The sequence below is a fragment of the Urocampus carinirostris genome, chromosome 6 (assembly GCF_059441175.1).
Source record: "Urocampus carinirostris isolate Australia breed hairy pipefish chromosome 6, RoL_Ucar_1.0, whole genome shotgun sequence".
Taxonomy (NCBI): domain Eukaryota; kingdom Metazoa; phylum Chordata; class Actinopteri; order Syngnathiformes; family Syngnathidae; genus Urocampus; species Urocampus carinirostris.
The window spans coordinates 19,947,692-19,974,347 of NC_142354.1; the positions used below are offsets into that span (position 1 = coordinate 19,947,692).

Genomic DNA, 26,656 nt, shown 5'->3' on the forward strand with positions numbered 1-26,656 from the left:
TAGGAGCAGTACGTGTTCATCCACGATGCTCTGATGGAGGCCATTTTCAGCCGAGAGACAGAAGTGCCCGCCTGGCAGCTGCACGGCTACGTTAGCGGCATCCTCACGCCCAACTCGGTGGGCCGCACTCGTCTGGAGAAGCAGTTCAAGGTAAGTTTACGAGTTCTTGGCCTTGTCACTCGATCCCTGACGGAAGGGAGGAGGGCTCCTGATGGGAAGCTTGTTAAAAGCGTGGACGGGAACAGCACTAATCCCATTTTATCCGCGAGGGAGACGGAGAGAAAACAATCCTCACTGTGTGAAAAAGCCCGATAGGAACAAAAATGTCTTTTGAAGTCGTAAACAGGAAGTGATATATGAGTTTTTAAATTTCCGTCGAGCTTTTCTGTATGGGTCCCATATCCAATTTACTTAAAAGTTGTTGGCCTGTACTGTCTGGGATGAACTAGGAAAAAAAACATTTATTTACCGAAATGTTATATAGTGGGGAGAAGTGTTTTTAATTTGCCATTTTATATGTGCTTTGCTAAAAAAGATGACCTGCTAACAGATCCCTTTTCTTGGGTGGTTCTGGTCCCCATTAACCGCAAAAACCGAGGGATCTCTGTATTACATTTTATGGTTTTAAATCCATCTTTTAAGAGAGTGTATCGATACTTTGAGATTTATTTTAATAGTGTAAGAGTCTCAAGACCTGTATGTTAACATTTGGTTATACACCACATAGCAAGCCACATAGCGATGACAAAAAGTGTAATCAACTACGGCTACGTTACACCCAATATATTTAACCCATTCGATCCTGTCTTATGAATGTGCCATAGTTTATCATAAACCATGCCTAAAGACATCTACAATCATTTGTTTGATTGTAGTGTTAGCGCCACCGACTTGAATGAATAGAAGGCATGTTTTCCTGCTTTAAAAGATGTGAGGCGGCTACCTCAAACTTTGTAATACCGCCCCCTCCAAATGGGATTGATTGAGAGCAAAGCTAAACATGTTTTTATTGGCGTCAGCTTTTTATTTTTACTGCAGTTGAAATCTTTTCGACTAGTGGAAGGAAGTTCAATTGATAAAGGTAAGGGAGTAGAATCAGCAAATGGATGAACCAATGAAATTTTGCCCGTCTTTCACTGTCAGAAGCATGGAAGTAAAAATGATGTATGGACAGAAATAAAAGACAGACAAAGGTTGGCCATCTTTCTTATATGGACCGAACCAAGTCGCTTACCTTTTAGTGACTGACTAACGGAAATCAAAATGAGGGATTGACGGCAGTTCCATTTTTGTGCTAAACATGCTCTTTAACAATTTATTCTTAATGGCACAGTATCGGGAAGCACGGCAGCACAGTGGTTAGCGTATGTGCGGCACAGTTCTGAAGTCATGAGATCAAACCTTCCTGTGTGGAGTTTGTATGTTCTCCCCGTGCTTGCGTGGGTTTCCTCCAGGCACTCCGGTTTCCTCCCACATTTCAAAACATGCATGTCAGGTTAATTGGCCGGTCCAAATTGTCCCTAGGTGTGAATGAACGAGTGAGTTGTCTTTCTCTGTGTGCTTTGCGACTGGCTGGCAACCAGTTCAGGGTGACCCCTGCCCACTGCCCGAAGACGGGTTCTCAGGATAAGCGATGCAGATAATGGATGGATGAATGGGACAGTATATATCAATTAGCGCCTCCTTGTGGTCAAAATAAACATCATTATAAAAACACATTGTTTTGAATAATAGTGAAAAATAAGTAAACTATGATAAAAACATGCATTTTTCTAAATACTCATAAGTCGAGAAATTTGCATTTATTTTACATGAGTTTCAGGGAGGTGATGTGATTGTCCAACATCTTGCTGCTGCAGGTACCCTAAAGAATTAAAAATACAATAAAAAAACTGGCAAATGCTGTTCAAAGAAATAGGAAGAAAAATGTATGGTTGGGTTGTTTTAAGTGTTTGAGTTTGTATAACATATAAAAACAGTTTTTCAGTTTTACTACACAATTCAGCGATATGTAGTGGTCAAATATTACACACTGTCTCTATAAAACAGATGGTTTGCAGATTTATGAAGAATTCACTAAATCCAACGAAATAGTCATATTCATTGTCTTTTTCTACCGGTAATCAAGTCCCCCAACTCGGGTGGTAGACAAAAACCTGCTTCCTCTTTTCGCTTTGTCAAGGTTGAAATCATCTACACAGGCCTAGAGTGCCCTCTTGCGGTTTACTGTGTAAATAGCATGTGAAGTGATATACAATTGGTTGGTTCGTTGGATCCCTTAAATTCTAGGGTTGTTTGGGCGCCATTTCCTGTAGTGTGTCTTGGCCAAGTGCAGTCTGGTGGCGCCCATCCCTCTCCAGGCCATCATATGTTTCCCCCCGGTCTCGCACTGGGGACCTTTCACTTTTTGGGCTAATGTACTAACTTTTCTGCTCAAATAACAATACAGGTGATAAAAATTTAAAATTCTATGATAAAATGATGTGTCAAAAATTTCAGATATAAGTCTCATCGTAGTACAAGTCGTACTCCCGGCCAAACTATAAAAAAAACTGCGACCTATAATCTGAAAGATAAGGTATTTCCACAAATTCCATGCAAAAACAAACTATTACCGGATGGCATGACATTTGAAGCAGCATCTGTGATGGATTGTTTTGACCTGCACCAAAAATGGAAAGCTTCTCCATTGTTCCTTCCCCTCCTGAGGAAAAGCGTGTATTTTCCTCTCGCGGCTCTGCCAATCTCTTTGTGTGATCGATTTTGGCGCTACGTGATTGACTTTTGCCGTCTCGCTCGCCAGCTGCTGACTCAGTGCAACGCTCGCTTCGCCGAATGTTTCAGCGCTCACAAAGACTGCAACAAGGAGAAGAACCGCAACTCCTCGGTGGTGCCATGTGAGTTTCCCGCCGGCGAGCAAAAACGTCGAGCGCGTATCCTCTCCGAGCTGGGCCGTACATTTTTCTAGACAATTGGCCGTCCGAAATTAGAATCTATTTCCATAATCCCATAAGTTAAGCGCTCGATGTGTTCTTGGCGCCCGGCCAGTGGGAATGGAGGTTGTTGTTGCTATGGCAACAGTGCAAAATGATAATGGATCAGCTAGCAGGATTGTGGCGGCATTCTTGTGAGAGTGTTGAAGGAGTAAGTCGTACTCACATACGACATCATACTCTCACACATGCACAACCTTATTCATGCAGATAGTCATACCCAAGCACAAACACTACTATATTCTAACAAATACTACAATACTTTCATAAAGTTGACTATACTCTCACATTCTACCCCCACTACTATACTCTCTCAGGCATTACTATACACAAACTACTATCCCTTCTCACACATGTTAGTATACTCTCATACACACACTTCAATACTCTCACACATGCTACTATACTCTTATACACACATTAATGCACTGTTTCACACATGTTACTATACTCTCACTATACACTCACTGCTATACTTTGACACATTATACGTGACTCTTATACACACTACTATATTCTCTCACACATTGCTTCACTCTCATTCCCATACTACTATACTTTTTCACAATATACTGCAGGCACTACTATACTCACACATATTACTAGCATACACACACTACTATGCTGTCTCACATTTACTACTATCCCCTTATACACACACTACTACACTCGTTCACTCATTACTTATACAAACGCTACTTTACTCTCACGCTCATACGACTAAACTCTTATACACACACTACTTCACACTTGCATATATTACCATACTCTCATATAGACACAACTATACTCTCGCGTATATTCCAATCATACACATACTACTATACTCACTCAGCAAAGCTACTACATTCTGATACACACACTTCTTTACTCTCTCACATAGTGTACTATTCTCTCATACACACTAATATGCTGTCACACACATACTACCATACTCTTTCACATACTACTATACTCTCACACATATTTCTACTCTGGGAACAACATTGTGCATCACCTTGGTTACCAAAAGTACTCTGAGTAAAACCACACTGAAGTGTGAGGTGATCATAAACGTTGTGTGAGAAAGAATTGTAATGTGTGCGAGAGAGTGTAATAGTGTGTGTCAGAGTTTATAGTAGTGTGTGTGGGGGTGGGGGTGGCAGGGGGGTTATAGTAGTATGAGGGTAGTCGGAAAATACTTCTAATAAATCACCTGAACTCATCTATAGTCATGTTTCCACTCACATCCCTCATGCTGATAGGTGTGTGGAAGCATAGTAGAGTTTGTATGAGAGTATACTAGTATGTGAGAGAGAGTATAGTAGTGTGTGTATGAGAGTGTAATAGTATGTTTGAGAGAGTTTATTGATGTATATGACAGGGTATAGTAGTGTTTGTGCATGGGTATGACCGTGTCTGTATGAGAGTATAGCTAGGCATGCGTGAGAGTAAAAGCAAGTATGGTTTACTTCTGCAATGGCCTCTCTTGTATTCCTTCTCCTGACTCTTATGTTCTTTTCTGCCCGTCCAGCTGAGCGAGCGAGGGTGGGCCTTACTACTCTGCCTGGCATGAAAGGAACTGACTACATTAACGCGTCCTACATCATGGTACGACCTCCTAAGCACCTCCCCGATTTGTGCGACACAGATGAACTTAAAAACAAATTATTTTTATTCTCTCTTCAGGGTTACTACAGGAGTAATGAGTTCATCATAACTCAGCATCCTTTGCCCCACACAACCACTGACTTTTGGCGGATGATTTGGGACCATAATGCACAAATTATCGTCATGTTGCCTGACAACCAAGGCCTGGTAAGCAGCCTGGCAAGCCTTCCAAGACAGCTTCCACCTTTGCTATATTTGTGTCTTTGGTCCAATTTGTCATGCTCTCTGAAAATTACAGCTTTTTTTAGGTTAATTTAACTATGTACATATTTTATTATCTTTCCCGATATAGGGTTTTATTGGACAAAAAAATATGCTTATTAAACCCAATAACCTTCCCACCGTCGAGCTGTCTGACTGTTTATGAACAAAGTTGTGTCTTCTTGATGCCACCAGTCATACGTCATGTCAGACATTATTGGAGAGCTTAAACTATTGCAATTCAAGATATGATTTGAAAATGTACTCATCAAAGAAATATCACGATTACTCTGAAACAAGATACCAGAAAACTACAAAGCCTGTAAAATTCAGTCCAAAGTGCTGCGATATTCCACTCATTACACAGATATTCGATTATACAGAAACATGGTCTGGTTACATTCATGAGAGTCCAGTGAATCCAACCGTGTAAATATTATAGATTTGGATTTCAGGCGAAGTTTACTGGAATGTCAAGGGGTTAATATTAATATATTCAAAAACGTTTTTTCCCCCTTTTTATTATACTAATTTGTATCCATTTTTTTGGCCTTTTTAACGTGAAACTGAAAACAAAGGGAAAATTGTTTTTTAAGAATAAGTTAAATTCCCGTTTTTTTAGCCCCTTTTGTTAACATGAATTTTACTTCATTTTTACTTTGCATTCCTCTTTTGAACTAATGCATGCAACAATCTTAAATAATTATATGTTCTTGTTTTGTCAACAGAAAATTGTGAATACTCTTCTAATTTAAAAAAAGTATTTTAGCATATTTTGCTAATTTTTTAAAGGTAAACATTTAGAAATAACTTTGCAATTTAGGTCTTTTATTTCCTCATCAAAATGTTCTATTTATATATATATATATATATATATATATATATATATATATATATTTATTTATTTATTTATTTATTTATTTTTTTGTATATATTTTTTAATTGTTCTTCTCATTTGACTATATTTATGTTTTATACCTGACCATCTTTTTTCCATGAAAATAATACTTTAAAAAGATACCTAAATCATGAATTCAAATAAGACGACATACTTAATCAAAATAATCTAACAGAACTGAAAATCTTGGGTAAAGTAACAATGTGTATTATTTAGAATAGAAGAGAATTTACAGTCATTGTAACGTGTGAAATGCTCAACAAAATTCAAATGTGCCATCCCGAATCATCCCTTGTCATTATTGCACATTCTCTAACCATCGTAACCGGCATTTCATTTTGCAGCGTTAGCGCCTTCTAATGGGAAAAAGTGTTGATGTGAATAAAACCCATCATTTCGACATGCACTTTTTTTTTCTTTTTTTTTTATAAATACAAATAGGTCGAGAAAATCGTATATCAATTTTTATAACATGAGACTCACCTACAGAGAGCTGATATAATTGTCTGTTGTCTTGCTGTTACAGGGACCCTAAAAAAACAAAATACTTGCTTGGCAAAAAAACTGGAGTTGGGTCTCTAAGAATCTTTGTAGTTTTTTGTTTTTCCTATGCTTTGTAGCACTCGTTTTTTCTTGCACTACACAATACACTGACAGCTAGTAGTCAAATAATAAACACTGTTCTTTTAAGGACTGTTATATTTTGATTCTAAGCCCGACCACACCTAATTATAGCCACTAATGTGTTATATTTTACTGAATATCACGCAGTGTCCCACTAACAGATTATTAGTTGTTATTCTATTTCTGATTTTTTTCAACTAAACCTTTTTATAGTGCACTTACCGAGAGGAAAACAACAATTCTTACTGCTTATGTATGTTAACTGCTTTTGCTTGGTGTTGCACAGGCCGAGGATGAGTTTGTTTACTGGCCGAGTCGCGAAGAAGCCATGAACTGCATCGCCTTTACCGTCACGCTCATCAGCAAGGACAGGCTCTGCCTCTCCAACGAGGAACAGATTATCATCCACGACTTTATCCTGGAAGCCACGCAGGTAGGACGCTTCCTTGACCAGATTCCCGTCCAGTCCGGCCTAACTCTGTTCGTACAGGTGCTTAACATCCTTGGAAATTGGTTATGTAAACTGCAGATATATTCAGTGTTTGTACTGGTGTCCCTAATCCTTGAAAATACTAGAATTTTAATGTTGCACTTTCAGGGATTAAAAATACATACATTTCGGGTGAAGTATTTGAAAATGCTTGAAATTGTCGCCATATTTCTCAACAAGTCTGCTTAAAAATGACGCCAACAGCAGTAGTTTGTATGGCATTGTCCTATGAAGTGTTATCACCCCCTACGGGTGGCACTGAAAGAACATGTGCATGTTACACCTAAACTGGGCGCTATTATTAGTGTATTAGTGCAATGATTTCATATAAATTGTGGACATTTATCATGGGCCATGCAAAAAACAAGGTAGCGTTCCTAGTAGTGATTTGTAATGTGAATAACTTCCAACAACTGAAAATATATATTACCATCATTTTATGCAGCACCTAAAAGCAAAGAGATATATCTCAAAAATGTTTGTACTCGTATTGTTCAGATCCACAAATATAGTCGCAATTTACTTGAGATCTAAAAACTATAAATATGTAAATCGCAGATTACAGTGAAGAAAATAAGTATTTGAACACTGCTATTTTTCTATTTCTCCCACTTAGAAATCATGGAGGGGTCTGAAATTTTCATCGCAGATGTATGTCCACTGTGAGAGAGATAAATTAAAAAGATAAAAACAGAAAACGCAAAAAGTGACTCCGTAAGAAGCATATAAAGGTTCTAGCGTGGCACGGCCAGTCTCCAGACCTGAACCCAATTGAAAATATTTGGAGGGAGCTCAAACTCCGTGTTTCTCAGCGGCAGCCCAAAAACCTGTTGATTTAGAGAAGATCTGTGGAGGAGTGGGCCAAGATCCCACCAGCAGTGTGTGCAAACCTGGTGAAAGTCTACAGTAAAACGTTTGACCTCTGTAATGGCAAACAAAGGCTACTGTACCAAATATTAACATTTATTTTCTCAGGTGTTCAAATACTTATTTGCAAGTTTTTACACAAAAAAATCGGGCATCGTGTTTTCTGTTTTTATCTTTTTAGTTTATCTCTCTCACAGTGGACATGCTCCTACGATGAACATTTCAGACCCCTCCATGATTTCTAAGTGGGAGAAAAAGAAAAATAGCAGGCTGTTCAAGTACTTATTTTCTTCACTGTATATGATGTGACTGCAAAATACACAATTCACGCTGGATTTCTTCTTTTAATGTTACTGAAAAAAATTTAAAGAGTTAACTTTGAAAGTCCTTAAGAAGTGCTTGATTTTGGTCATAAAGAAAATGTACAGACCATGTAAGGCCTGGGTCAGGCTGCATTTTTCTAGACCCGATTTTACTTCTACTCTGTTTTGTGCCAGGACGACTACGTGCTGGAGGTGCGTCACTTCCAGTGCCCTAAGTGGCCCAACCCTGATGCTCCCCTCAGCAGCGCCTTTGAGCTCATCAGGGTCATCAAGGAGGAGGCGGCCACTCGAGACGGCCCCACCATCGTGCACGACGAGTATGCTTACCGTCCCTCGGCCGTACCTCTGGCGACAGAGTACGATTGATGGTTGTGTCCCTCGGCAGGTACGGCGCTGTGTCGGCAGGGATGCTGTGCGCGCTCACCACGCTGTCGCAACAGCTGGAGAACGAAGGCGTGGTGGACATCTATCAGGTGGCCAAGATGATCAACCTCATGAGGCCGGGAGTCTTCACTGATATGGTAAGCAGCCAAATCCTTTGCATGCATCTTCATGAGTTTATGATGAAGCTAATCAGGTTTTAATTCAAGTCTAAAATTTTATAGCACCTTTCAGACACCAAAATGCAACTTGATGTGGTGTAATAAAACATCCAATATACAATAAGAACAGATTCCTCCCTTTTTCCTTACTCAACAACGTGGTACCCCAAATACACAAAAACCCACAATGGTTGAGAGAAAAACATATAACTATAACGATGTGAGGAAAGAGACCTGAAGATCCAACGAAGTAAAAAAACACAGATGTTTAAAAAAATATAAGAGAATTGCTGGGGTGTAAACAACTATGGAACACAAACATAAGAGAGTGAAATAAATATGGGAGACCAGAGAGCAAGTGATTACAATAATCCAAACGAGAGGAGACAAAAGCATGAATTTGCCTGAAAGAGAATTGAGCACACTCTGTACTCTTCAAATGGTCAAAAACAATCGCTTACGACATTACTTTTGAGTAGTCCGGAGAACAGGAAAATAAATACGGAACTAAAATACAAAATAATTGTCAAAATGAATGACCAAAAAAATGACAAATTACACGACGAATAACATGGCGAAATACACAACAAAATCCACGAAGTTGATACTGAAATAGTGTCAAAATAAAAACCGTATTTTCACAGCCATGGGCGCACGGTGTTAAAAGGCGCAGTCTCCATAGCTGGTACACTACACAGGGCACACCGGCAAAGGGGTAGATATTTCTTAATAAACTCATTATATAGCCATAACCATCGATTTATGAATATTTAATCCTCCCGCAGCAGCTCGGTTTCCATGTTCTTCCGCATAGCGTAAAAATCAACACACCACAGCAGAAGAAAACACTGAACGCATTTAATGGAGGGGAAGGTCGAATGAATGAATGAATGAGGTTCTGGATATAACTGCTATTTGGGGGGGCAACTTTTCTCAGCCTCCGGTAGCATAATAATGTTGAAATTCCAAGATACGCTGCAACGTTGGCATCCATGAGTACTTCTGCAAACATGGACGCAATGCATGTGACCTCATGTGTCCTCTCCTGCGCAAGCTTCACAATTGTGGCGTTCACACATGAGATCGCATACTATGCACGATAAAATAAATGACAAAATGAATACCCTGAAATTTGCACTATTGGCCGCACACACCCAGTGCATTTTTAGATGAAAAACAATTTTGTACACACATAAGCTGCACCTCATATAAGCCGCATGTGCCCGAATGGAACCACGATATATTTACAAAGAAAGACATAGAAAGAGTTTTAATAATATACGGTACCTGAACCCCCTTAATGTTCCGACGGCCCTCCGGCAGGATGCTGTTATTTTAATAAACAAATATGAGTCCGTACAATGTTACCAGTCACTGAAATACCTCATGCCACATATCATCGGAAAACTTAAACTCTTGGGATTCAAGAGATTTCAAAAGCTACTCATCACGATCAGTCTGAAAGGAGATATCCCAAAACGATAAAGCAGGCATTACTCACCATTACGTCCTCTGGCTGTCTTCAACCTCTTTGAATGTCTGCAAAAATGGCTTCGTCAAGGACAATCAAAAGATTTACTCCAAAACACATGATAACGCAAAGATTAAAATATAAATCTGCCTGAGACATTTCTCCTTCGTCAGACCTTGCCTTTTATAATCCGTTTGTTTTGCTACATTATTCCGTTTACAAATAAACAGACTCCTAAAATGATTCCCAATATGGTAGTTAGCGCTCCCCTTTCGACTGACACCTTTTCCACAATGAGGGTTAAAGTTGCGTCTTCCTCAACACATGTCTCACCCTCACCATTAGTGCTCGGGCGCCCCTGGCGACCGTTATAAAAAATGCATAAATTAGCTGCATCATTGCATAAGCCGCAGGGTTGAATGCTTGGGAAAAAGTCGCGGCTTATAGTCCCAATTTGAAGGTACATTTTGTTTATGTGATTTATGTATGTCTTAATTTCTTTATATTTTATATATTTGTAAGTATTTATTGATGTAAATCTTTATTTCTATATGTCAGGATCAATCCTTTATATATGTCCAAGAGAGGGCAACTAAATGTTTCCATTGTATTATCTCCTATTCCTCAACAACTATTGGAAATATCGTACGATTTACATTTTGTCTTTGTGCGTTGCAGGACCAGTACCAGTACCTTTACAAAGCCATGCTGAGCCTGGCGGCCAGTGGCGATTGCGGCCCCTTGCTCACGGACTTCAACGGGGCACCGGGGCCCAAACGAGACCCCGCCGAGAGCATGGAGTCGCTCGTTTGAGGAGCAAGCACCTCCTTTGTCCCGGAACTTCTTCTTCACCCCCCGTCCCGAGAGGCCTTTCTTGCCAGACGACTGATTAAATGATTACAAACACTCTTACTTTTTTATACTGACAAAAAAAAAAGTTTTAGGGGGATATTTATGTTTTGGCCCCGCCCCCCTCTTTTTTTGTTTTTTTTTTCTAAATAATTTCTTGTCTTTCGAATCCTGCTAAGCGTTTGCGTCTGGTTAACGCGAGGAAGGAGGGTAAATGTAAAGAAACAAGAAAGCAGCTTTGGTCCACTTTGCACTCAAGTATCAGTGTTACTGCCTAAAAGCCAGCCCAGGACTCAAACCCGAGACGGCGGTCACGTGGTATATCCCGAAACCCTCCCCCCTCCGGAACCCAAGTTGAAAGCTCACGTCAACAAAAGGAAAAACGACTTCTTTTCTGGCTCTTCACAGCATCCGATGTGAACACTTGTGGCTTTTTACAGGGATTTCTATTGTTATACTGTTTTTTGTAATATATATATAAATATATATCTATCTATGATATCCTTACTAGCCAATCACTTTTTGCCTATTTGTGGACTGGCTGTTTTAGTGCTGTGAGTTTGGATCATGTTCGCACAGCTTCGCCAAATGTTATTCTCGTGAAACGTTTCCGCAAAAGGGGTTGCTGATCAGCCAAAAACCTAACAAAATCCACGACAAAAGACACGACGAAACAAACGACGTAAAGCATGACAACAACAACAAAAATCACGAAAGAAATTACAAAATAAATGACAACAGAATACACGACCAAATGAACCACGAGATACGTGACAAAATACATGACGAAACGAAAAATAAAATGAATAATGAAGTAAATGACAAAATACATTAAAAAATAAAGGACAAAATACGCGACAAATAATGAAATAATTATGGATTGTTTGACAAAATACGCAACAAAATATACAACAAACTACATGCAAAATAAATAAATAATTCAAGGCTAAAATACAGGACAAAATAAAGAAAGAAAATAATAACAAAATAAAGGACGATTATTAAAAATGACAGGACAAAACACATGACAAAATACAACAGAAAATACACAACATCATAAATAACGGAATTCATAACAAAATAAATGACAAAATAAAAGAAAAACAATCTTTATAACACATGACAAAATACACTACAAATAAATAATCAAATAAATAGTAAATGAAAGACAAAATATACAACAACAAAAAAACAGCGAACTGCATGATAAATTAATGAATAAATGGGAAAACACTGGATAAACTACACGGCCAAATACATGACAAAATACACGACAAAATTAATATCAAAAATAAAATACAAAAAAATAAGAGAAAATACGGAACAAATTAAATAACGGATTTGATAATGGAATAAATTAAAAAAAGGAAAAACATGCGACATAACATATGACAAAAAAACACTACAGAATAAGTAACGAAAATAATAACAAAATAAAGGACAAAACACATTACAAAATAAAATTAAAAAAAACAACAAAATTGATAAGGAAATACATTACACAATAAAGGAAAAACACGCGACATAACAAAAAACACTACAAAATAAATAATGGTATAAATAAAAAATAAATGACAAAATACAAGACAAAATATGAAATAACCTTCCAAAAAAATTACAAAATAAGATGACAAAATAAATGAAAAAACACACTACAAAAAAAGGACAAGTTACATGACAAATAAACAAAAACTAAATGAGCAAATACAGGACAAAATACACGACAAAAATGAATAATGAAATTATTACAAAGAAAAGGACAAAACATTCAACAAGATACTCAAAAGGAAACGCTGATCAGCCAAAATGCAACAAAAAAAAAGAAAGAGAAAAAAAATACAATTGTCAAAGTGCAGATGAATTTCCTCGACTATATGCAGATGAATATACAAAAAAAGAGGTTGTGAAGAAATGCATGAGGATCGTGACGCTGTTGTAATTTTTACTGGTTTGAGGTCAGCGCTCACATCGGCCCTTTGAGTTTTTTCTTTTCTTTTTTTTTTTTTTCTTTTTTTTTTTGGAACTTCTTCCCTGTGAATTGTGTTTTGTCTCCAGTGGAAATAAAACATTTCTTTTCTGCCACTTGGGTCAACAGATAACCTCAACCTCTGTGACAGGACCTGGTTTTCGGTCTCGCGACTTCGGACTGAAAAGGACTATGGCCGATCGTTTTATCTTTAAGCGGTTTTTGTTTTTCTTTCACTTTGATCGAATGTCTTAACGGCTGTTAATTTGCATTGAAGGATGAGGACTTTTCACTTTGGCACTTTTTTTTTTGTTCTGTTGATCACTATTGTTGGTTCACCTTGTCTACTGTGGCTCAGCCTTCTTAAATATATGAAACATTAAATGGTCCACGCTTTAGATACTCTCTGGCTTTTTGTTCACCCAAATGTACCATATTTTCTGCACCACAAGGCGCACGGGACGAAAAGGAGGATGGAATTAAAATTACAGTAAGGGTTAAAGTGCTGTATGCCACTAACCACAATTACATTCAACTCCATAACATTGGATGCAACGCGAATAAAACCCATATCACGGCGCACAATGTGCTAGATAGATCTTATCCACTACTGCAGGGGTCAGCAACCCAAAATTTTGAAACTGATTCATAGGACACAGAATAAACGAATTTGTCTTGAGCCGCCAAATAATAGAAGCCCTATGTATGTATCTATACCAGCTATATTAGCCTACTATCTTTATGACTCAGTTGGATACAGAAAATTCTGTGGAGAATGATAAATTGTGTGACTCAAGTTTAACTTCATGACATTATTCATTAATTACATTATGCTTTCATCGCTTTGAAAAAATCAAATGAATGCAATGGATTTTACCTTAAGTTAATGACAATTTGCAAGGTGTTACTTTACATTTTCTATAAAACACACTTTATGAGTGAAAGGTAAGTCCCTGAACCTTACTGTATATTGATAACTATTTGTGAGGTGTTACTTTATATTTTCAGTAAAACACACTTTTTAAGTAAGGTTCAGGTCTCGGTGGCGCATTAAGTCAGCGTGTTCGGCTGATAATTGAAAGTTTGGTGGTTCAACCCCACCCAGGGACGATTGGTTGATGAATTTAGGTTTTCTTTTGTATATCATTTGTTCCGGAGGACTGAACCTTACATTGTTAAATATTTGTAAGGTGTTACTTTATATTTTCAGTAAAACACACTTTTTAAGTAAAAATCAAGTCTCTGTGGCGCAATCGGTCAGCGTATTCGGGTGTTAACTGAAAGGTTGGTGGTTCAAACCCACCCAAGGACGATTCATTGGGGAAGCTAGGTTTCCTTTGAATATAATTTGTTCTGTAGGATTTTACCTTGAAATGACAACTATTTTCAAGGTGTTACTTTATATTTTCAGTAAAACACACTTTTTAAGTAAGATTTAAATCTCTGTGGCGCAATCAGTCGCGCGTTAGGCTGTTAATTGAAATGTTGGTGGTTCAACCCCACCCAAGGACGATTGGTTGGTGAAGCTCGGTTTCCTTTGAACATAATTTGTTCTGTATGATTTTACTTTGAAATGACAACTATTTTCAAGGTGTTACTTTATATTTGCATTAACACACACTTTTTTAGTGGAAGCCAAGTCTCTGTGGCGCAATCGGTCAGCGCGTTCGGCTGTTAACTGAAAGGTTGGTGGTTCAACCCCACCCAGGGACGATTGGTTGGTGAAGCTAGGTTTCCTTTGTAGATCATTTGTTGTGTAGGATTTTACCTTGAAATGAAGACTATTTTCAAGATATTACTTTATATTTTCATTAACACACACTTTTTAAGTGAAAGGCAAGTCTCTGTGGCGCAATCGGTCAGCGCGTTCGGTTGTTAACTGAAAGGTTGGTGGTTCAACCCCACCCAGGGACGATTGGTTGGTGAAGCTAGGTTTCCTTTGTAGATCAGTTGTTGTGTAGGATTTTACCTTGAAATGAAGACTATTTTCAAGATATTACTTTATATTTTCATTAACACACACTTTTTAAGTGAAAGGCAAGTCTCTGTGGCGCAATCGGTCAGCGCGTTCGGCTGTTAACTGAAAGGTTGGTGGTTCAACCCCACCCAGGGACGATTGATTGGTGAAGCTAGGTTTCCTTTGTAGATCATTTGTTGTGTAGGATTTTACCTTGAAATGAAGACTATTTTCAAGATATTACTTTATATTTTCATTAACACACACTTTTTAACTGAAAGGCAAGTCTCTGTGGCGCAATCGGTCAGCGCGTTCGGCTGTTAACTGAAAGGTTGGTGGTTCAACCCCACCCAGGGACGATTGGTTGGTGAAGCTAGGTTTCCTTTGTAGATCATTTGTTGTGTAGGATTTTACCTTGAAATGAAGACTATTTTCAAGATATTACTTTATATTTTCATTAACACACACTTTTTAAGTGAAAGGCAAGTCTTTGTGGCGCAATCGGTCAGCGCGTTCGGCTGTTAACTGAAAGGTTGGTGGTTCAACCCCACCCAGGGACGATTGGTTGGTGAAGTTAGGTTTCCTGTGAACATAATTTGTTCTGTAGGATTTTACCTTGAAATGATAACTATTTTCATGGTGTTACTTTATATTTGCATTAACACACACTTTTTTAGTGGAAGGCAAGTCTCTGTGGCGCAATCGGTTAGCGCGTTCGGCTGTTAACTGAAAGGTTGGTGGTTCAACCCCACCCAGGGACGATTGGTTGATGAATTTAGGTTTTCTTTTGTATATCATTTGTTCCGGAGGACTGAACCTTACATTGTTAAATATTTGTAAGGTGTTACTTTATATTTTCAGTAAAACACACTTTTTAAGTAAAAATCAAGTCTCTGTGGCGCAATCGGTCAGCGTATTCGGGTGTTAACTGAAAGGTTGGTGGTTCAAACCCACCCAAGGACGATTCATTGGGGAAGCTAGGTTTCCTTTGAATATAATTTGTTCTGTAGGATTTTACCTTGAAATGACAACTATTTTCAAGGTGTTACTTTATATTTTCAGTAAAACACACTTTTTAAGTAAGATTTAAATCTCTGTGGCGCAATCAGTCGCGCGTTAGGCTGTTAATTGAAATGTTGGTGGTTCAACCCCACCCAAGGACGATTGGTTGGTGAAGCTCGGTTTCCTTTGAACATAATTTATTCTGTATGATTTTACTTTGAAATGACAACTATTTTCAAGGTGTTACTTTATATTTGCATTAACACACACTTTTTTAGTGGAAGCCAAGTCTCTTTGGCGCAATCGGTCAGCGCGTTCGGCTGTTAACTGAAAGGTTGGTGGTTCAACCCCACCCAGGGACGATTGGTTGGTGAAGCTAGGTTTCCTTTGTAGATCATTTGTTGTGTAGGATTTTACCTTGAAATGAAGACTATTTTCAAGATATTACTTTATATTTTCATTAACACACACTTTTTAAGTGAAAGGCAAGTCTCTGTGGCGCAATCGGTCAGCGCGTTCGGTTGTTAACTGAAAGGTTGGTGGTTCAACCCCACCCAGGGACGATTGGTTGGTGAAGCTAGGTTTCCTTTGTAGATCAGTTGTTGTGTAGGATTTTACCTTGAAATGAAGACTATTTTCAAGATATTACTTTATATTTTCATTAACACACACTTTTTAAGTGAAAGGCAAGTCTCTGTGGCGCAATCGGTCAGCGCGTTCGGCTGTTAACTGAAAGGTTGGTGGTTCAACCCCACCCAGGGACGATTGATTGGTGAAGCTAGGTTTCCTTTGTAGATCATTTGTTGTGTAGGATTTTACCTTGAAATGAAGACTATTTTCAAGATATTACTTTATATTTTCATTAACACACACTTTTTAACTGAAAGGCAAGTCTCTGTGGCGCAATCGGTCAGCGCGTTCGGCTGTTAACTGAAAGGTTGGTGGTTCAACCCCACCCAGGGACGATTGGTTGGTGAAGCTAGGTTTCCTTTGTAGATCATTTGTTGTGTAGGATTTTACCTTGAAATGAAGACTATTTTCAAGATATTACTTTATATTTTCATTAACACACACTTTTTAAGTGAAAGGCAAGTCTTTGTGGCGCAATCGGTCAGCGCGTTCGGCTGTTAACTGAAAGGTTGGTGGTTCAACCCCACCCAGGGACGATTGGTTGGTGAAGTTAGGTTTCCTGTGAACATAATTTGTTCTGTAGGATTTTACCTTGAAATGATAACTATTTTCATGGTGTTACTTTATATTTGCATTAACACACACTTTTTTAGTGGAAGGCAAGTCTCTGTGGCGCAATCGGTTAGCGCGTTCGGCTGTTAACTGAAAGGTTGGTGGTTCAACCCCACCCAGGGACGATTGGTTGATGAATTTAGGTTTTCTTTTGTATATCATTTGTTCCGGAGGACTGAACCTTACATTGTTAAATATTTGTAAGGTGTTACTTTATATTTTCAGTAAAACACACTTTTTAAGTAAAAATCAAGTCTCTGTGGCGCAATCGGTCAGCGTATTCGGGTGTTAACTGAAAGGTTGGTGGTTCAAACCCACCCAAGGACGATTCATTGGGGAAGCTAGGTTTCCTTTGAATATAATTTGTTCTGTAGGATTTTACCTTGAAATGACAACTATTTTCAAGGTGTTACTTTATATTTTCAGTAAAACACACTTTTTAAGTAAGATTTAAATCTCTGTGGCGCAATCAGTCGCGCGTTAGGCTGTTAATTGAAATGTTGGTGGTTCAACCCCACCCAAGGACGATTGGTTGGTGAAGCTCGGTTTCCTTTGAACATAATTTATTCTGTATGATTTTACTTTGAAATGACAACTATTTTCAAGGTGTTACTTTATATTTGCATTAACACACACTTTTTTAGTGGAAGCCAAGTCTCTTTGGCGCAATCGGTCAGCGCGTTCGGCTGTTAACTGAAAGGTTGGTGGTTCAACCCCACCCAGGGACGATTGGTTGGTGAAGCTAGGTTTCCTTTGTAGATCATTTGTTCTGTATGATTTTACCTTGAAATGAAAACTATTTTGAAGATGTTACTTTATATTTTCATTAACACACACTTTTTAAGTGAAAGGCAAGTCCCTGTGGCGCAATCGGTCAGCGCGTATGACTGTTAAATAAAGGTTGGTCGTTTAACCCCACCCAGGGACGATTGGTTGGTGAAGCTAGGTTTCCTTTGAATATAATTTGTCCTCTACGAATTTATTTTGAAATGACAACTATTTTCATGGTATTACTTTATATTTGCATTAACACACACTTTTTTAGTGGAAGCCAAGTCTCTGTGGCGCAATCAGTCAGCGCGTTCGGCTGTTAACTGAAAGGTTGGTGGTTCAACCCCACCCAGGGACGATTGGTTGGTGAAGCAAGGTTTCCTTTGAATATAAATTGTCCTCTACGAATTTATTTTGAAATGACAACTTTTTTCAAGGTTTTACTTTATATTTTCATTAACACACACTTTTTAAGTGAAAGGCAAGTCTCTGTGGCGCAATCGGTCAGCGCGTTCGGCTGTTAACTGAAAGGTTGGTGGTTCAACCCCACCCAGAGATGATTGGTTGGTGAAGCTAGGTTTCCTGTGAACATAATTTTTTCTGTAGGATTTTACCTTGAAATGACAACTATTTTCAAGGTGTTACTTTATATTTGCATTAACACACACTTTTTTGGTGGAAGCCAAGTCTCTGTGGCGCAATCGGTCAGCGCGTTCGGCTGTTGACTGAGAGGTTGGTGGTTAGACCCCACCCAGGGACGATTGGTTGGTGAGGCTAGGTTTCCTGTGAACATAATTTGTTCTGTAGGATTTTACCTTGAAATGACAACTATTTTCAAGGTGTTACTTTATATTTGCATTAACACACACTTTTTTAGTGGAAGGCAAGTCTCTGTGGCGCAATCGGTTAGCGCGTTCGGCTGTTAACTGATAGGTTGGTGGTTCAACCCCACCCAGGGACGATTGGTTGGTGAAGCTAGGTTTCCTTTGTAGATCATTTGTTCTGTATGATTTTACCTTGAAATGAAGACTATTTTGAAGATGTTACTTTATATTTTCATTAACACACACTTTTTAAGTGAAAGGCAAGTCCCTGTGGCGCAATCGGTCAGCGCGTATGACTGTTAAATGAGAGGTTGGTCGTTCAACCCCACCCAGGGACGATTGGTTGGTGAAGCTAGGTTTCCTTTGAATATAATTTGTCCTCTACGAATTTATTTTGAAATGACAACTATTTTCATGGTATTACTTTATATTTGCATTAACACACACTTATTTAGTGGAAGCCAAGTCTCTGTGGTGCAATCGGTCAGCGCATTCGGCTGTTAACTGAAAGGTTGGTGGTTCAACCCCACCCAGGGACGATTGGTTGGTGAAGCTAGGTTTCCTGTGAACATAATTTGTTCAGTAGGATTTTACCTTGAAATGACAACTATTTTCAAGGTGTTACTTTATATTTTTATTAACACACACTTTTTTAGTGAAAGCCAAGTCTCTGTGGCGCAATCGGTCAGCGCGTTCGGCTGTTAACTGAAAGGTTGGTGGTTCAACCCCACCCAGGGACGATTGGTTGGTGAAGCTAGGTTTCCTTTGTAGATCATTTGTTCTGTATGATTTTACCTTGAAATGAAGACTATTTTCAAGATGTTACTTTATATTTTCATTAACACACACTTCTTTAGTGAATGCCAAGTCTCTGTGGCGCAATCAGTCAGCGCGTTCGGCTGTTAACTGAAAGGTTGGTGGTTCAACCCCACCCAGGGATGATTGGTTGGTGAAGCTAGGTTTCCTGTGAACATAATTTGTTCTGTAGGATTTTATCTTGAAATGACAACTATTTTCATGGTGTTACTTTATATTTGCATTAACACACACTTTTTTTAGTGACAGCCAAGTCTCTGTGGCGCAATCGGTCAGCGCGTTCGGCTGTTAACTGAAAGGTTGGTTGTTCAACCCCACCCAGGGACGATTGGTTGGTGAAGCTAGGTTTCCTGTGAACATAATTTTTTCTGTAGGTTTTTACCTTGAAATGACAACTATTTTCAAGGTGTTACTTTATATTTGCATTAACACACACTTTTTTAGTGGAAGCCAAGTCTCTGTGGCGCAATCGGTCAGCGCGTTCGGCTGTTAACTGAAAGGTTGGTGGTTCAACCCCACCCAGGGACGATTGGTTGGTGAAGCTAGGTTTACTTTGTAGATCATTAGTTCTGTATGATTTTACCTTGAAATGAAGACTATTTTCAAGATGTTACTTTATATTTTCATTAACACACACTTCTTTAGTGAACGCTAAGTCTCTGTGGCGCAATCGGTCAGCGCGTTCGGCTGTTAACTGAAAGGTTGGTGGTTCAACCCCACCCAGGGACGATTGGTTGGTGAAGCTAGGTTTCCTGTGAACATAATTTGTTCTGTAGGATTTTACCTTGAAATGACAACCATTTTCATGGTGTTACTTTATATTTGCATTAACACACACTTTTTAAGTGACAGCCAAGTCTCTGTGGCGCAATCGGTCAGCGCGTTCGGCTGTTAACTGAAAGGTTCGTGGTTCAACCCCACCCAGGGACGATTGGTTGGTGAAGCTAGGTTTCCTGTGAACATAATCTGTTCTGTAGGATTTTACCTTGAAATGACAACTATTTTCAAGGTGTTACTTTATATTTGCATTAACACACACTTTTTTAGTGGAAGCCAAGTCTCTGTGGCGCAATCGGTCAGCGCGTTCGGCTGTTAACTGAAAGGTTGGTGGTTCAACCCCACCCAGGGAAGATTGGTTGGTGAAGCTAGGTTTCCTTTGTAGATCATTTGTTCTGTATGATTTTACCTTGAAATGAAGACTATTTTCAAGATGTTACTTTATATTTTCATTAACACACACTTCTTTAGTGAACGCCAAGTCTCTGTGGCGCAATCAGTCAGCGCGTTCGGCTGTTAACTGAAAGGTTGGTGGTTCAACCCCACCCAGGGACGATTGCTTGGTGAAGCTAGGTTTCCTGTGAACATAATTTGTTCTGTAGGATTTTACCTTGAAATGACAACTATTTTCAAGGTGTTACTTTATATTTGCATTAACACACACTTTTTTGGTGGAAGCCAAGTCTCTGTGGCGCAATCGGTCAGCGCGTTCGGCTGTTGACTGAGAGGTTGGTGGTTCAACCCCACCCAGGGACGATTGGTTGGTGAAGCTAGGTTTCCTGTGAACATAATTTGTTCTGTAGGATTTTACCTTGAAATGACAACTATTTTCAAGGTGTCACTTTATATTTGCATTAACACACACTTTTTTAGTGGAAGGCAAGTCTCTGTGGCGCAATCGGTTGGCGCGTTCGGCTGTTAACTGAAAGGTTGGTGGTTCAACCCCACCCAGGGACGATTGGTTGGTGAAGCTAGGTTTCCTTTGAATATAAATTGTCCTCTACGAATTTATTTTGAAATGACAACTTTTTTCAAGGTTTTACTTTATATTTTCATTAACACACACTTTTTAAGTGAAAGGCAAGTCTCTGTGGCGCAATCGGTCAGCGCGTTCGGTTGTTAACTGAAAGGTTGGTGGTTCAACCCCACCCAGGGACGATTGGTTGGTGAAGCTAGGTTTCCTGTGAACATAATTTGTTCAGTAGGATTTTACCTTGAAATGACAACTATTTTCAAGGTGTTACTTTATATTTTCATTAACACACACTTTTTTAGTGGAAGCCAAGTCTCTGTGGCGCAATCGGTCAGCGCGTTCGGCTGTTAACTGAAAGGTTGGTGGTTCAACCCCACCCAGGGACGATTGGTTGGTGAAGCTAGGTTTCCTTTGTAGATCATTTGTTCTGTATGATTTTACCTTGAAATGAAGACTATTTTCAAGATATTACTTTATATTTTCATTAACACACACTTTTTAAGTGAAAGGCAAGTCTCTGTGGCGCAATCGGTCAGCGCGTTCGGCTGTTAACTGAAAGGTTGGTGGTTCAACCCCACCCAGGGACGATTGGTTGGTGAAGCTAGGTTTCCTGTGAACATAATTTGTTCTGTAGGATTTTACCTTGAAATGACAACTATTTTCAAGGTGTTACTTTATATTTGCATTAACAAACACTTTTTTAGTGGAAGCCAAGTCTCTGTGGCGCAATCGGTCAGCGCGTTCGGCTGTTAACTGAAAGGTTGGTGGTTCAACCCCACCCAGGGACGATTGGTTGGTGAAGCTAGGTTTCCTTTGTAGATCATTTGTTCTGTATGATTTTACCTTGAAATGAAAACTATTTTGAAGATGTTACTTTATATTTTCATTAACACACACTTTTTAAGTGAAAGGCAAGTCCCTGTGGCGCAATCGGTCAGCGCGTATGACTGTTAAATAAAGGTTGGTCGTTTAACCCCACCCAGGGACGATTGGTTGGTGAAGCTAGGTTTCCTTTGAATATAATTTGTCCTCTACGAATTTATTTTGAAATGACAACTATTTTCATGGTATTACTTTATATTTGCATTAACACACACTTTTTTAGTGGAAGCCAAGTCTCTGTGGCGCAATCAGTCAGCGCGTTCGGCTGTTAACTGAAAGGTTTGTGGTTCAACCCCACCCAGGGACGATTGGTTGGTGAAGCTAGGTTTCCTTTGAATATAATTTGTCCTCTACGAATTTATTTTGAAATGACAACTATTTTCATGGTATTACTTTATATTTGCATTAACACACACTTTTTTAGTGGAAGCCAAGTCTCTGTGGCGCAATCAGTCAGCGCGTTCGGCTGTTAACTGAAAGGTTGGTGGTTCAACCCCACCCAGGGACGATTGGTTGGTGAAGCAAGGTTTCCTTTGAATATAAATTGTCCTCTACGAATTTATTTTGAAATGACAACTTTTTTCAAGGTTTTACTTTATATTTTCATTAACACACACTTTTTAAGTGAAAGGCAAGTCTCTGTGGCGCAATCGGTCAGCGCGTTCGGCTGTTAACTGAAAGGTTGGTGGTTCAACCCCACCCAGAGACGATTGGTTGGTGAAGCTAGGTTTCCTGTGAACATAATTTTTTCTGTAGGATTTTACCTTGAAATGACAACTATTTTCAAGGTGTTACTTTATATTTGCATTAACACACACTTTTTTGGTGGAAGCCAAGTCTCTGTGGCGCAATCGGTCAGCGCGTTCGGCTGTTGACTGAGAGGTTGGTGGTTCAACCCCACCCAGGGACGATTGGTTGGTGAGGCTAGGTTTCCTGTGAACATAATTTGTTCTGTAGGATTTTACCTTGAAATGACAACTATTTTCAAGGTGTTACTTTATATTTGCATTAACACACACTTTTTTAGTGGAAGGCAAGTCTCTGTGGCGCAATCGGTTAGCGCGTTCGGCTGTTAACTGATAGGTTGGTGGTTCAACCCCACCCAGGGACGATTGGTTGGTGAAGCTAGGTTTCCTTTGTAGATCATTTGTTCTGTATGATTTTACCTTGAAATGAAGACTATTTTCAAGATGTTACTTTATATTTTCATTAACACACACTTTTTAAGTGAAAGGCAAGTCCCTGTGGCGCAATCGGTCAGCGCGTATGACTGTTAAATGAGAGGTTGGTCGTTCAACCCCACCCAGGGACGATTGGTTGGTGAAGCTAGGTTTCCTTTGAATATAATTTGTCCTCTACGAATTTATTTTGAAATGACAACTATTTTCATGGTATTACTTTATATTTGCATTAACACACACTTATTTAGTGGAAGCCAAGTCTCTGTGGTGCAATCGGTCAGCGCATTCGGCTGTTAACTGAAAGGTTGGTGGTTCAACCCCACCCAGGGATGATTGGTTGGTGAAGCTAGGTTTCCTGTGAACATAATTTGTTCAGTAGGATTTTACCTTGAAATGACAACTATTTTCAAGGTGTTACTTTATATTTTCATTAACACACACTTTTTTAGTGGAAGCCAAGTCTCTGTGGCGCAATCGGTCAGCGCGTTCGGCTGTTAACTGAAAGGTTGGTGGTTCAACCCCACCCAGGGACGATTGGTTGGTGAAGCTAGGTTTCCTTTGTAGATCATTTGTTCTGTATGATTTTACCTTGAAATGAAGACTATTTTCAAGATATTACTTTATATTTTCATTAACACACACTTTTTAAGTGAAAGGCAAGTCTCTGTGGCGCAATCGGTCAGCGCGTTCGGCTGTTAACTGAAAGGTTGGTGGTTCAACCCCACCCAGGGACGATTGGTTGGTGAAGCTAGGTTTCCTGTGAAAATAATTTGTTCTGTAGGATTTTACCTTGAAATGACAACTATTTTCAAGGTGTTACTTTATATTTGCATTAACAAACACTTTTTTAGTGGAAGCCAAGTCTCTGTGGCGCAATCGGTCAGCGCGTTCGGCTGTTAACTGAAAGGTTGGTGGTTCAACCCCACCCAGGGACGATTGGTTGGTGAAGCTAGGTTTCCTTTGTAGATCATTTGTTCTGTATGATTTTACCTTGAAATGAAAACTATTTTGAAGATGTTACTTTATATTTTCATTAACACACACTTTTTAAGTGAAAGGCAAGTCCCTGTGGCGCAATCGGTCAGCGCGTATGACTGTTAAATAAAGGTTGGTCGTTTAACCCCACCCAGGGACGATTGGTTGGTGAAGCTAGGTTTCCTTTGAATATAATTTGTCCTCTACGAATTTATTTTGAAATGACAACTATTTTCATGGTATTACTTTATATTTGCATTAACACACACTTTTTTAGTGGAAGCCAAGTCTCTGTGGCGCAATCAGTCAGCGCGTTCGGCTGTTAACTGAAAGGTTTGTGGTTCAACCCCACCCAGGGACGATTGGTTGGTGAAACTAGGTTTCCTTTGAATATAATTTGTCCTCTACGAATTTATTTTGAAATGACAACTATTTTCATGGTATTACTTTATATTTGCATTAACACACACTTTTTTAGTGGAAGCCAAGTCTCTGTGGCGCAATCAGTCAGCGCGTTCGGCTGTTAACTGAAAGGTTTGTGGTTCAACCCCACCCAGGGACGATTGGTTGGTGAAGCAAGGTTTCCTTTGAATATAAATTGTCCTCTACGAATTTATTTTGAAATGACAACTTTTTTCAAGGTTTTACTTTATATTTTCATTAACACACACTTTTTAAGTGAAAGGCAAGTCTCTGTGGCGCAATCGGTCAGCGCGTTCGGCTGTTAACTGAAAGGTTGGTGGTTCAACCCCACCCAGAGACGATTGGTTGGTGAAGCTAGGTTTCCTGTGAACATAATTTTTTCTGTAGGATTTTACCTTGAAATGACAACTATTTTCAAGGTGTTACTTTATATTTGCATTAACACACACTTTTTTGGTGGAAGCCAAGTCTCTGTGGCGCAATCGGTCAGCGCGTTCGGCTGTTGACTGAGAGGTTGGTGGTTCAACCCCACCCAGGGACGATTGGTTGGTGAAGCTAGGTTTCCTTTGTAGATCATTTGTTCTGTATGATTTTACCTTGAAATGAAGACTATTTTGAAGATGTTACTTTATATTTTCATTAACACACACTTTTTAAGTGAAAGGCAAGTCCCTGTGGCGCAATCGGTCAGCGCGTATGACTGTTAAATGAGAGGTTGGTCGTTCAACCCCACCCAGGGACGATTGGTTGGTGAAGCTAGGTTTCCTTTGAATATAATTTGTCCTCTACGAATTTATTTTGAAATGACAACTATTTTCATGGTATTACTTTATATTTGCATTAACACACACTTATTTAGTGGAAGCCAAGTCTCTGTGGTGCAATCGGTCAGCGCATTCGGCTGTTAACTGAAAGGTTGGTGGTTCAACCCCACCCAGGGACGATTGGTTGGTGAAGCTAGGTTTCCTGTGAACATAATTTGTTCTGTAGGATTTTACCTTGAAATGACAACTATTTTCAAGGTGTTACTTTATATTTTTATTAACACACACTTTTTTAGTGGAAGCCAAGTCTCTGTGGCGCAATCGGTCAGCGCGTTCGGCTGTTAACTGAAAGGTTGGTGGTTCAACCCCACCCAGGGAAGATTGGTTGGTGAAGCTAGGTTTCCTTTGTAGATCATTTGTTCTGTATGATTTTACCTTGAAATGAAGACTATTTTCAAGATGTTACTTTATATTTTCATTAACACACACTTCTTTAGTGAACGCCAAGTCTCTGTGGCGCAATCAGTCAGCGCGTTCGGCTGTTAACTGAAAGGTTGGTGGTTCAACCCCACCCAGGGACGATTGGTTGGTGAAGCTAGGTTTCCTGTGAACATAATTTGTTCTGTAGGATTTTACCTTGAAATGACAACTATTTTCAAGGTGTTACTTTATATTTGCATTAACACACACTTTTTTGGTGGAAGCCAAGTCTCTGTGGCGCAATCGGTCAGCGCGTTCGGCTGTTGACTGAGAGGTTGGTGGTTCAACCCCACCCAGGGACGATTGGTTGGTGAAGCTAGGTTTCCTGTGAACATAATTTGTTCTGTAGGATTTTACCTTGAAATGACAACTATTTTCAAGGTGTCACTTTATATTTGCATTAACACACACTTTTTTAGTGGAAGGCAAGTCTCTGTGGCGCAATCGGTTTGCGCGTTCGGCTGTTAACTGAAAGGTTGGTGGTTCAACCCCACCCAGGGACGATTGGTTGGTGAAGCTAGGTTTCCTTTGTAGATCATTTGTTCTGTATGATTTTACCTTGAAATGAAGACTATTTTGAAGATGTTACTTTATATTTGCATTAACACACACTTTTTTAGTGGAAAGCAAGTCTCTGTGGCGCAATCAGTTGGCGCGTTCGGCTGTTAACTGAAAGGTTGGTGGTTCAACCCCACCCAGGGACGATTGGTTGGTG

General features: G+C 39.3%; 1 protein-coding gene and 36 non-coding genes across 37 annotated transcripts in view; all 37 read left to right on the plus strand.

The window, feature by feature from the left end:
- The window catches only part of ca16b (carbonic anhydrase XVI b), a 252,954-nt gene extending 239,682 nt beyond the window's left edge, over positions 1-13,272 (plus strand). Inside the window, exons 23-30 of the mRNA XM_088338154.1 lie at positions 4-150; positions 2,804-2,897; positions 4,507-4,583; positions 4,662-4,790; positions 6,653-6,799; positions 8,221-8,363; positions 8,432-8,567; positions 10,738-13,272. Coding sequence (XP_088194280.1) covers positions 4-150; positions 2,804-2,897; positions 4,507-4,583; positions 4,662-4,790; positions 6,653-6,799; positions 8,221-8,363; positions 8,432-8,567; positions 10,738-10,872 — 1,008 coding nt within the window. The 3' untranslated portion in view covers positions 10,873-13,272. The remainder of the gene's footprint in view (positions 1-3; positions 151-2,803; positions 2,898-4,506; positions 4,584-4,661; positions 4,791-6,652; positions 6,800-8,220; positions 8,364-8,431; positions 8,568-10,737) is intronic.
- Positions 13,273-14,513: 1,241 nt separating this feature from the next.
- trnan-guu (transfer RNA asparagine (anticodon GUU)) lies at positions 14,514-14,587 on the plus strand. Its single transcript has one exon. It is a non-coding gene; the product is annotated as a tRNA-Asn (tRNA).
- A 127-nt stretch (positions 14,588-14,714) lies between these two features.
- trnan-guu (transfer RNA asparagine (anticodon GUU)) lies at positions 14,715-14,788 on the plus strand. The gene has a single exon. It is a non-coding gene; the product is annotated as a tRNA-Asn (tRNA).
- A 127-nt stretch (positions 14,789-14,915) lies between these two features.
- On the plus strand, positions 14,916-14,989 carry trnan-guu (transfer RNA asparagine (anticodon GUU)). Its single transcript has one exon. It is a non-coding gene; the product is annotated as a tRNA-Asn (tRNA).
- A 127-nt stretch (positions 14,990-15,116) lies between these two features.
- On the plus strand, positions 15,117-15,190 carry trnan-guu (transfer RNA asparagine (anticodon GUU)). Its single transcript has one exon. It is a non-coding gene; the product is annotated as a tRNA-Asn (tRNA).
- Positions 15,191-15,317: 127 nt separating this feature from the next.
- Positions 15,318-15,391, plus strand: trnan-guu (transfer RNA asparagine (anticodon GUU)). Its single transcript has one exon. It is a non-coding gene; the product is annotated as a tRNA-Asn (tRNA).
- Positions 15,392-15,518: 127 nt separating this feature from the next.
- Positions 15,519-15,592, plus strand: trnan-guu (transfer RNA asparagine (anticodon GUU)). Its single transcript has one exon. It is a non-coding gene; the product is annotated as a tRNA-Asn (tRNA).
- A 730-nt stretch (positions 15,593-16,322) lies between these two features.
- trnan-guu (transfer RNA asparagine (anticodon GUU)) lies at positions 16,323-16,396 on the plus strand. The gene has a single exon. It is a non-coding gene; the product is annotated as a tRNA-Asn (tRNA).
- A 127-nt stretch (positions 16,397-16,523) lies between these two features.
- On the plus strand, positions 16,524-16,597 carry trnan-guu (transfer RNA asparagine (anticodon GUU)). Its single transcript has one exon. It is a non-coding gene; the product is annotated as a tRNA-Asn (tRNA).
- A 127-nt stretch (positions 16,598-16,724) lies between these two features.
- On the plus strand, positions 16,725-16,798 carry trnan-guu (transfer RNA asparagine (anticodon GUU)). Its single transcript has one exon. It is a non-coding gene; the product is annotated as a tRNA-Asn (tRNA).
- Positions 16,799-16,925: 127 nt separating this feature from the next.
- Positions 16,926-16,999, plus strand: trnan-guu (transfer RNA asparagine (anticodon GUU)). The gene has a single exon. It is a non-coding gene; the product is annotated as a tRNA-Asn (tRNA).
- A 127-nt stretch (positions 17,000-17,126) lies between these two features.
- Positions 17,127-17,200, plus strand: trnan-guu (transfer RNA asparagine (anticodon GUU)). Its single transcript has one exon. It is a non-coding gene; the product is annotated as a tRNA-Asn (tRNA).
- Positions 17,201-18,130: 930 nt separating this feature from the next.
- On the plus strand, positions 18,131-18,204 carry trnan-guu (transfer RNA asparagine (anticodon GUU)). Its single transcript has one exon. It is a non-coding gene; the product is annotated as a tRNA-Asn (tRNA).
- A 127-nt stretch (positions 18,205-18,331) lies between these two features.
- trnan-guu (transfer RNA asparagine (anticodon GUU)) lies at positions 18,332-18,405 on the plus strand. The gene has a single exon. It is a non-coding gene; the product is annotated as a tRNA-Asn (tRNA).
- A 730-nt stretch (positions 18,406-19,135) lies between these two features.
- On the plus strand, positions 19,136-19,209 carry trnan-guu (transfer RNA asparagine (anticodon GUU)). The gene has a single exon. It is a non-coding gene; the product is annotated as a tRNA-Asn (tRNA).
- Positions 19,210-19,336: 127 nt separating this feature from the next.
- trnan-guu (transfer RNA asparagine (anticodon GUU)) lies at positions 19,337-19,410 on the plus strand. The gene has a single exon. It is a non-coding gene; the product is annotated as a tRNA-Asn (tRNA).
- Positions 19,411-19,940: 530 nt separating this feature from the next.
- Positions 19,941-20,014, plus strand: trnan-guu (transfer RNA asparagine (anticodon GUU)). The gene has a single exon. It is a non-coding gene; the product is annotated as a tRNA-Asn (tRNA).
- Positions 20,015-20,141: 127 nt separating this feature from the next.
- Positions 20,142-20,215, plus strand: trnan-guu (transfer RNA asparagine (anticodon GUU)). Its single transcript has one exon. It is a non-coding gene; the product is annotated as a tRNA-Asn (tRNA).
- A 127-nt stretch (positions 20,216-20,342) lies between these two features.
- trnan-guu (transfer RNA asparagine (anticodon GUU)) lies at positions 20,343-20,416 on the plus strand. The gene has a single exon. It is a non-coding gene; the product is annotated as a tRNA-Asn (tRNA).
- A 328-nt stretch (positions 20,417-20,744) lies between these two features.
- Positions 20,745-20,818, plus strand: trnan-guu (transfer RNA asparagine (anticodon GUU)). The gene has a single exon. It is a non-coding gene; the product is annotated as a tRNA-Asn (tRNA).
- Positions 20,819-20,945: 127 nt separating this feature from the next.
- trnan-guu (transfer RNA asparagine (anticodon GUU)) lies at positions 20,946-21,019 on the plus strand. Its single transcript has one exon. It is a non-coding gene; the product is annotated as a tRNA-Asn (tRNA).
- A 328-nt stretch (positions 21,020-21,347) lies between these two features.
- Positions 21,348-21,421, plus strand: trnan-guu (transfer RNA asparagine (anticodon GUU)). The gene has a single exon. It is a non-coding gene; the product is annotated as a tRNA-Asn (tRNA).
- Positions 21,422-21,548: 127 nt separating this feature from the next.
- trnan-guu (transfer RNA asparagine (anticodon GUU)) lies at positions 21,549-21,622 on the plus strand. Its single transcript has one exon. It is a non-coding gene; the product is annotated as a tRNA-Asn (tRNA).
- Positions 21,623-21,749: 127 nt separating this feature from the next.
- Positions 21,750-21,823, plus strand: trnan-guu (transfer RNA asparagine (anticodon GUU)). The gene has a single exon. It is a non-coding gene; the product is annotated as a tRNA-Asn (tRNA).
- Positions 21,824-21,950: 127 nt separating this feature from the next.
- Positions 21,951-22,024, plus strand: trnan-guu (transfer RNA asparagine (anticodon GUU)). Its single transcript has one exon. It is a non-coding gene; the product is annotated as a tRNA-Asn (tRNA).
- A 528-nt stretch (positions 22,025-22,552) lies between these two features.
- trnan-guu (transfer RNA asparagine (anticodon GUU)) lies at positions 22,553-22,626 on the plus strand. Its single transcript has one exon. It is a non-coding gene; the product is annotated as a tRNA-Asn (tRNA).
- Positions 22,627-22,753: 127 nt separating this feature from the next.
- Positions 22,754-22,827, plus strand: trnan-guu (transfer RNA asparagine (anticodon GUU)). The gene has a single exon. It is a non-coding gene; the product is annotated as a tRNA-Asn (tRNA).
- Positions 22,828-22,954: 127 nt separating this feature from the next.
- Positions 22,955-23,028, plus strand: trnan-guu (transfer RNA asparagine (anticodon GUU)). The gene has a single exon. It is a non-coding gene; the product is annotated as a tRNA-Asn (tRNA).
- A 730-nt stretch (positions 23,029-23,758) lies between these two features.
- Positions 23,759-23,832, plus strand: trnan-guu (transfer RNA asparagine (anticodon GUU)). Its single transcript has one exon. It is a non-coding gene; the product is annotated as a tRNA-Asn (tRNA).
- Positions 23,833-23,959: 127 nt separating this feature from the next.
- Positions 23,960-24,033, plus strand: trnan-guu (transfer RNA asparagine (anticodon GUU)). The gene has a single exon. It is a non-coding gene; the product is annotated as a tRNA-Asn (tRNA).
- Positions 24,034-24,160: 127 nt separating this feature from the next.
- trnan-guu (transfer RNA asparagine (anticodon GUU)) lies at positions 24,161-24,234 on the plus strand. Its single transcript has one exon. It is a non-coding gene; the product is annotated as a tRNA-Asn (tRNA).
- Positions 24,235-24,963: 729 nt separating this feature from the next.
- Positions 24,964-25,037, plus strand: trnan-guu (transfer RNA asparagine (anticodon GUU)). The gene has a single exon. It is a non-coding gene; the product is annotated as a tRNA-Asn (tRNA).
- Positions 25,038-25,164: 127 nt separating this feature from the next.
- trnan-guu (transfer RNA asparagine (anticodon GUU)) lies at positions 25,165-25,238 on the plus strand. The gene has a single exon. It is a non-coding gene; the product is annotated as a tRNA-Asn (tRNA).
- A 328-nt stretch (positions 25,239-25,566) lies between these two features.
- Positions 25,567-25,640, plus strand: trnan-guu (transfer RNA asparagine (anticodon GUU)). The gene has a single exon. It is a non-coding gene; the product is annotated as a tRNA-Asn (tRNA).
- A 328-nt stretch (positions 25,641-25,968) lies between these two features.
- Positions 25,969-26,042, plus strand: trnan-guu (transfer RNA asparagine (anticodon GUU)). Its single transcript has one exon. It is a non-coding gene; the product is annotated as a tRNA-Asn (tRNA).
- A 127-nt stretch (positions 26,043-26,169) lies between these two features.
- On the plus strand, positions 26,170-26,243 carry trnan-guu (transfer RNA asparagine (anticodon GUU)). The gene has a single exon. It is a non-coding gene; the product is annotated as a tRNA-Asn (tRNA).
- Positions 26,244-26,370: 127 nt separating this feature from the next.
- trnan-guu (transfer RNA asparagine (anticodon GUU)) lies at positions 26,371-26,444 on the plus strand. The gene has a single exon. It is a non-coding gene; the product is annotated as a tRNA-Asn (tRNA).
- The last annotated feature ends 212 nt before the right edge of the window (positions 26,445-26,656 follow it).